Source organism: Capra hircus, chromosome 10 (assembly GCF_001704415.2).
Source record: "Capra hircus breed San Clemente chromosome 10, ASM170441v1, whole genome shotgun sequence".
Classification (NCBI taxonomy): domain Eukaryota; kingdom Metazoa; phylum Chordata; class Mammalia; order Artiodactyla; family Bovidae; genus Capra; species Capra hircus.
The window spans coordinates 80,441,014-80,449,161 of NC_030817.1; the positions used below are offsets into that span (position 1 = coordinate 80,441,014).

Consider the following 8,148-nt stretch of genomic DNA (forward strand, 5'->3'; position numbering starts at 1 on the left):
TAACTAACCATCCGGGGGCACCAGGGAAAGGGGAGTGGGGTGAACAGAGCTTTGTAAAAACTTGTGGGTGGCCAAGGGCAACCCTCCCCATTCAGCTACCTGGCCTGGGCTTCTTCCTTCCCTGCCTCCTTTGTTTCTTTCATTGAATTCAGCTAATATCTGGGGTCACCTAGTAGGTATCAAGCAGACATCATGGGGGGAATATAGATGGGCAAGTGGTACAGAGCTATCCAGAAGCCCCAGGCCAGACTCCAGGACACTGCAGCCTCCCAGGGGAAGCAGTGGCGTCATAGAGACGTCAGATACAAGAAAGGGGAATCCTAAGGGAGGAAAGGGAAGGAGCCTGAAGTAGGAGAGGCCCTCCTCCATCTTCTGACAGCAGGATTCCAAAGATAAGGTTCTCAGATGCTGCTTCCCCCTGGTGGTAACCAGTTGCCCTGCAACTCTGAGACCACGTGATTTCAGGGAAAGGGCCCTCCCTGGAGGAGAACTGAAACTTAGGGTGGGGACTGTAGGAAGGGGTGGAGAGATACGGAAGCTGCCCAGCTGGGAGCTGAGCTGAGCTGAGCTGAGCTGAGCTGAGGTCGGCTGAGCCCTGGAACTCCCTGCACAGCAGCTCAGGTAAGATTAACCAAAAATGGGTATCAGCTTGGGCCTAGGTTTGGAAAGCCTGGCCAGACTGGAGGTGGTGGGTAGGGGCTTCTGGGGACGCCTCTGCTAGACTGAGGGATAGACAGCAGAAGGCCTGTGAGCTAAGGAGCTAGAAGTTTGTCCTGAGTGAAGACTGATCCGGGGCCAGTGTCCCAAGCCCTACAGGCCAAGGGCAGGAGGGCCTGCTATGGGGCTGTTTGGGGAAGAAGACTGCCCCATCTCCTGATTGTTTTCTTGCCTTCTGGCCCTGCCCACTTCCGCCCCAGCTCTGCCCCAGCCCCCAGCTCCCTGCCCCACCTGCTCCTGGGACAAGCACAGAGGAAGTTTGGGAAACATCAAAGGAGTTGTGAGGGTGGTGGGTGAAGAGGGCTGATGAGACATCTCAGAAGCAGCTACTGTAAACACTGGGGATCAAGATAGGACGTCTCACCTGGAGAAGGACACTAGGGGAATTCTCTTCCAAACAGTAGATTCCTGAAAAATATCAAGACAAATGCCTCGGATTTCCCTCCAGACGTCACAGTTGGGATGCTGAAAGTATTTTTGGTACTTGCTAGTGATGGCAGAAATGAAACAATTCAACCCTAGAATTTTGAGATATGTCTGGAGGCAAAATAAAAATGGGATCTCCAGGGGCCTTGGCCAGAAGCCAACCCCAAGGGCCAGGGTCTCACTCTTCCCAAAGTGTTAGTTCCCCTGACATTTCTGTTGCTCTTATCCCCAGGATGGCATCAGGCAGGATGCGCTGCACCCGAAAGCTCCGGAACTGGGTGGTAGAGCAAGTGGAGAGCGGGCAATTCCCAGGAGTGTGCTGGGAGGATGCGGCCAAGACCATGTTCCGGATCCCCTGGAAGCACGCAGGCAAGCAGGACTTCCGGGAGGACCAGGATGCCGCCTTTTTCAAGGTGAAAGGCCTGGAAACTGGCCTCTCGGAGGGAGGGTTGGAGCACACCCTGTAGGATGACAGATAAAGGGGAGATTGGAGGGTAAGACCAGCCCCACGCAAGATGGAAAGGCAAAACTCAGCATGGATCTCACGGTGGCAACAGCTGAGCGTAAACCTAGCTTGAGCCCTTCTGTGCGAGCGCTCAGGCTGTACATCTGTGAAGCCAGCCAGGTCAGTGGTCCATTACCAGTGATCTCTTCTTTACTGCTGCTGTCTTCTAGGCCTGGGCGGTATTCAAGGGGAAGTACAAGGAGGGGAACTCGGAAGGCCCTGCCATCTGGAAGACTCGTTTGCGCTGTGCTCTCAACAAAAGTTGTGAATTTGAGGAGGTTCCTGAGATCGGCCATAGGGATGGCGCTGAGCCCTACAAGGTGTACCGGCTGCTGCCATCAGGAACTGTCCCCGGTGGGTGTCCCTATGCCCCACCACTCCTAAAATCAGCAGCTATGGGTGGAGTGTGGGGGGAAGGATGAAGTTCTGCGCCTCCTGGGAGGGTGGTGGGCCTCCCTCCAGGCCCCTTGTTCAGAGATCTGCTCTGTCCTTGGGAAGGAGGTTCCCTGCCCAGTCTTGCCCGTCCTTTCACTGCCTCCTGTCTTTCCCCTTCCTTTTGTGCCCACTTAAGGCTCTGACATTTGCCTCCCTCTCAACGTTCCACAGCTCAATCAGGGACCCAGAAATTACCATCAAAGCGACCCCACAGTTCTGCATTCTCTGAGAAGAAAGAGGAAGAGGTTACCACAAAGAACTGCATACTCAGCCCCTCCTTGCTCCAGGAGCACCCTCAGAATGTGAGAGCAGGGGAGGGAACCGGGTGGGTCTGAGGGCAGAGCAATGACTGGGGGCAAGGTGGGCCAGCCACAGGAACTGTGTCTGCAGGAGACAGTGGAGACCAATGGGGGAGCTGGCCATTTAGACTTTGGGAGCAGCGGAAGCAGCAGCAGCAGCAGCAACAGCCCTGAGCCTCAGGAAGGTACTGAGTACTCTGCCTCTTGTGTCATCCTCCACACCACACCCTCTGGCCCTTGGACTCCCTGGTCCACTCTGAATGACCAGTACCTCTGCCTCCCTTCCAGGTGGGGACACAGCTGAGGCTCTTTTCCAGGGAGAATTGCTGTCCCTGGAGCTTCTGCCCCCTCCAGATTCAGGTACTTGGCATTTGTGACTCACCCCTGCCCCTGTCTCCCTTCATCATCCTAAGGCCATGCATGTGTTATCTAATCTGTCAGGCCTTGCAGCTGGCTACCTGACCCAGAGGCACTGGTTTCTAGGCAGCATGCCTGCCAGATTCTAGACTCCACACAACTCACTTCTCAAAAATACCCCCTACACATTCTCTTCCCTGGAAATCCACTTTGAGATGTTGATTCTGTGGGTTAAGTAGAGGCCTGATCTCTGGGACCCTCTTGTAAACTGTAAGACCCTGGGCATTAAGGCCTCAGTGGAAACCTATGTATTAGCTCCTCTCCTGAGTGCTGGGAGCCAGGGAATTCCCATGGTGTAGTGGTAAAGAAACTGCCTGCAATGCAGGAGACCTGGGTTTGATCCCTGGATTGGGAAGATGCCCTAGAGAAGAAAATGGCAACCCACTCCAGTATTCTTGCCTGGAAAATCCCTTGGACAGAGGAGCCTGGAAGCCTACAGTCCATGGAGTTGCAAAGAGTCAGACACACACATAAGGGCTGGGAAAGCATGAGTGGAAGACCTCCCCCCCCCGGCTGCTGAGGTTTGGGGGATGAGGATAGGAAAGGCAAGGGTCTTCTCTGTCCTCAGAAGGTACGGCTGCTGCCCCTAGCCTCGCAGCCTGCCTGGTGCTCACCAGCCCTCATTTGGTCTCTCTCTGTGAGCCCCATGTTCCTCGCCAGCGAAATGAGGGTGTTGGATTTGCAAGGCGTCCCTCTTCATTTCTCCAGAACTTCCTGCCAGTCAGTGGGCCCCCGGGAGGGCACTGGTGCAGCTGGCCTTTCTCTGTCTTGCAGACTACTCGCTGCTGCTCACCTTCATCTACAACGGGCGTGTGGTGGGTGAGGCCCAGGTGCAGAGCCTAGACTGCCGCCTCGTGGCTGAGCCCTCAAGCTCCCAGTGCAGCATGGAGCAGGTGATATTTCCCAAACCTGACCCATGCGAGCCCGCCCAGCGCCTGCTGAGCCAGCTGCAGAGAGGGGTCCTGCTGGCCAGCAACTCCCGGGGCCTCTTTGTGCAGCGCCTCTGCCCCATCCCTATCTCCTGGAATGCGCCCCAGATGCCATCTGGCCCGGGTCCGCACCTGCTGCCCATCAACGAGTGCGTGGAGCTCTTCAGAACCAACTACTTCTGCAGAGGTGAGGTTGCTCCAGCCAAGCACCTGAGCCCTTTCCGCCACCTCCACTCCCTGCCTCTGGGCCGGCTGTCACCCTGTGCTCCCTCCAGCCAATCCCCCAGCACAGTCCAGGCCTGGCCCCTGCACTTGTGTGGTGCACATCCCAGGGCTCAGCCCTGGCAGCCCGGCTTCCTGGGCCAAGGCCACAGAAGATGAGGCCCAGGTGGAGCCCGGCACCATAATAGCGCATCTCAGGAGCGCCACCACATGGAAGCATACAGTAATTACAAGAAGGTGCGCTTTGCGCCACACCCCCCTCGCCCGCCAGACACACTCGCTCAACGACCATCCACACTTGTGAGAGCTGCGCATGTCACATGTTCTCACCCACTGCTTGAGCTGCCTTCGGGTTCCCCCTCTCCCAACCATGCTGAGAATTCCACTTCCTGCCTCCATTCAGCTCTCAACTGGACCTTGGGACTGGGGCCAGGAATATGGGGGACACAGAGCGTCAGTGTGGAAGGGAGTGAATAGGCAACCAAGGTGTGGCATGGCTGTGTTAGCAGCCAGGGTTGCTGCCAAACGGACTCTGAGCTCCCCCAGCAGAGAGGTTTCAGGGTGTGTGACGATCGGCTACCCCTGAAGGGGGCCCCTTTCCCTGTTTGTCCTCAGGTGAGTAGCAGTTTGGTTCCTAGCACAAGACAGCAGTGTCACCACCCCTGGGCTCCAGCTCTAGCCTTGTTCTCCGAGTGGCCCCATCACCATCCCGCTAACTCCGTAATGGGTTCCTCCTTTGTCCTTCCCTGCCTGGGGCCTTCTGTCTTCTCTTTCTTCCAACTCCTGGCCTTTTCTCTCTCAGACTTGGCCAGGTACTTCCAGGGCCTGGGGCCCCCACCCAAGTTTCAGGTGACACTTAATTTCTGGGAGGAGAAACCTGACCCCAGCCACACCTCACAGAGTCTGATTGCGGTGCAGGTGAGTCAGCAGAGCCTGCCTGCATGGGGGTGGTATGTTCCAGAGAAGGTCGTACTGGGGAAGAAGCCCCGGGGTATAGCATCCGGCCCTGTGGTGCCCACAGACCCCTCTCCCACTTCTCTGCACAGATGGAGCAGGCCTTTGCCCGACATATGCTGAAGGAGACCCCAGAGGAGCAGGCGGCCGCCCTGTCTCTGCTGCAGAGCCTGCAGGACCCCCTGCCTTCTCTCTCTATCCCGCCGGTCTTCTTTGAGACAGCCTCAGCCTCCTTGCTGTCGACCTGCCTCCCCCAGTGAGCGTTCTCATTGGTGGTCTGAGGTGACTTTGTCCCTCAGCTCCTCATGGACACCGATTGGTGGGAAACTCAAGAATGACTTTTTTTTTTTTTTCAATTTTGAGATATACCCTCTTTCATCTCTGAGGAACTGAACAGGCAGGTCCAAATGGTGTGAACTCAGTGGGCTCTTCCCTCCGCCCCCAACCCTAAAACCTAGCACTTTATATTTTTGTCTTAGATCTTCACTAAGGATTTAAAATAAAATGTTACTGAAAAAGGACTCCTCATCGGATTCATTGAGAGAAGAAGGCAGCAGGATCACAGGGAGATGGTGGAGATGTCGCCTGAGAGCAGGGTTCCCAGGGTCTCTTCCTGCTGGTGTCTCTGGGCCCCTCTCCCCTCATCCACTCACAGTTTCTGGAAAGGGAGTTGTCCAGGCTCTGTGGGTTCTGGGCCCAGCTCTCTGTATTCTCCAGGCAACCAGGACTGGAGGGAGGGTTGGGGTCAGCCACCAAGAAGGGCTCTGAGCCACCTTCTCTCATGGGAAAGTCCAGTGTCCACAGCCTGTGGCTAGAGGCCTCTGATTCGGCCCATGGTTGAACTCCTACCTGGAAGCCTCAATGAACAGACCTGAAACCATGAGCTCGAGGCCCTGGGGCCTGGCATGGGAGGACATCAGAGGGACGAGGGGCTGAGCCTCCTGTGCCCAAGGCGGATCAGGTCCTGGGGACTCTCTCCCAGTGTCTGCGGCACTGTCACTCTAACTGAAAGTTGCTGCCATGCTGGTCTCCTTACTCCGCCTGAGCCCCACGTCGGACGGCCTAACCTAGACTGCCATGTCAGCAGCACTCTATTTGCGGGGATCCCAGGGGCCCAAATCCACCAACACCTTTCTCCCTTACCTCGTGTTTATCTTGCTCCCAAATTGGAAGTTCTTCCCAAGGCCAGCGGTCTTCCTACCTCTCTGGACGTTCACCTTCACCAAACTAGTTCACCACTTACCCAACTGCCATAGCCACCGCTTCCCCCCTCCCCATACAGGACACCAGATGGGCAGAGCAGGAACCTTCCAAACCAGCTCCTTCCTGTGATGTCACTTATATAAGCTTTGAGTGGTTCAGCTACATCATTAAGTCTAGACAGACGTCTGGCTTCTTGAGGAAGTCCTTACTGTCTCACCTGACAAACGTCAGCGCTGCTTTGGAGCCGTCCCGCCTCCTTGGACCTTCCTTGTCCCTCCCGAGACAGGCACCTGCATAGGCAGTGAGGAAGTCGGGTGCTGAGTGCACAGAGGCACAGGCCCTTTACTTCCTGTTCCGTCATACCCCACCTCCAACCCATCAGCTGGTTCTAGCATCCCTTTCAGAATTCTCTCCAGAATCTGGCCTCTGCTTCCCTCGCTAAGACTGATTGTTCAACCACTGTTATCTCACACACCTCTTCTTTCCGCTTCCTTCCACATCTTTTCTGCTCCCTCTCTTGTTCACCATCAGTCCATTCTCAACACAGAAGAGATCTCTTAACACATAAATCTCATCATGTCACTCCTCTGCTCAAAGCTCTCCAATAGTTTTCTGTTCACGAAGGGAAGAGCCCAAATCCTTTTCTTGGCCTCCAAGGCAATGTGACTCCTATCCACCTTTCTAACCTCACCCCTTGCCATTCTTCTTAGTCACTTTGCTCTAGGCTCCTTGAACACGCCAAACACATTTCTGCCTCAGGACCTCTGTGCTTGCTAAGTTGTTTGTTTGTTTGTTTGTTTTTTGTCAGAAACACTCTTCTTTCAGGTAAGCACACTGGCTTGCCCCCTTCTCTTCAGAGAGCTTCCTGGAGCACCTGACCCAAATAGCACCCCTCACTATTACATTATGCTGCCTCATTTTTCTTCACAGCACAGATTATGACCTCATATGTTTCTATTTGTCTGTTTGGTTATCATCACTCCTTTCCTATTCCTTGAGAACAGGGACTTATTTTGTTCATTGCTACACCCTCAGTGCCTGGAGGACTGCCTGATACATGGTAGGCATGTAATAAATATTTGTTAAGTGAATGAACAAATTACTGTATCCCTTATCTCTTAAACTAGGTTATAAGTGCCTTCCTTAAAGGCAGGTACCCCCAAATTTATCATATGTGTGCCCCAGTGTTAACCCTTAGGAACACTGGCAATATATGATCAAAACAATTTGTAAGTATCATGTAGAAACCAGTTTAGCCAGGCACCATGGAAGGACTGAGAGCACTGGAATTCAGAAGAGTCGAGCTCCCAACCAGGCTGCCACTACAGAGCTGTGTGGTCTGGCAGAAACGGTCTGTATGGGCCTGTTTTCTCACCATGAACACAAGTCTTGGGATTTTGGAATCCCATTCAGCCTTAATATTCAGTGGTTGTAAATTTAGGGCAATTGTACATTCATTTGACAAATATTTGCTATGTTTCAGGCACTAAAGGAAAAAACAAGACCCCAATCGTAAGAGTTCCTGGATTGAACGAACAAATGAAATAGGGTTAGTTTGGCTCTAATCAGAGCTGAGTTTTTTTTTAATTGAACTACAGTTGATTAACTATTGTTTTAGTTTCAAAAGTACTAAACAAAGTGGTTCAGTTATGTACCTTTTTTTCAGATGATTTCCATTATAGATTATTATTGCAAGATACTGAATATAGTTCTGCTATGCAGTAAGTCCTTGTTTCTTTTATATATAGTAGTGTGTATCTGTTAATCCCACAATCCTAGTTCATCCCTTCCTCCCCTTCCCCCTTTGGTAGCCATAAGTTTGTTTTCTATGTCTGTGAGTCTATTCCTGTTTTGTAAATAAGTTCATTTGTATTCTTTTTTAGATTCCACATATGAGTGATATCATATAATATTTGTATTTCTCTGACTTCACTTAGATAATTTCTAGGTCCATCCATGTTGCTGCAAAAGGCATTTTTCATTCTTTTTTATGGCTGAGTAATATTCCATTGTATATGTGTATATACATATACCCCACATC

The 8,148-nt window shown here is 52.8% G+C and overlaps 1 protein-coding gene across 4 annotated transcripts; it reads left to right on the forward strand.

The window, feature by feature from the left end:
* Nucleotides 141-5,425, forward strand: IRF9 (interferon regulatory factor 9). Of its 4 annotated transcripts, XM_005685225.3 has the most exons (10): nt 141-621; nt 1,376-1,556; nt 1,819-2,002; nt 2,255-2,385; nt 2,474-2,567; nt 2,671-2,742; nt 3,574-3,692; nt 3,798-3,915; nt 4,753-4,868; nt 4,997-5,425. In XM_005685225.3, the coding sequence occupies exons 2-10, from the start codon at nt 1,377-1,379 to the stop codon at nt 5,162-5,164; spliced, it is 1,182 nt and encodes a 393-aa protein (XP_005685282.2). In that variant the 5' UTR covers nt 141-621; nt 1,376; the 3' UTR covers nt 5,165-5,425. The 4 variants fall into 4 exon arrangements, with proteins under 4 accessions (XP_005685282.2, XP_005685280.2, XP_005685281.2 ...); XM_005685223.3 differs by having other exon boundaries at nt 3,574-3,915; XM_005685224.3 differs by lacking the exon at nt 141-621 and adding an exon at nt 689-1,197 and having other exon boundaries at nt 3,574-3,915.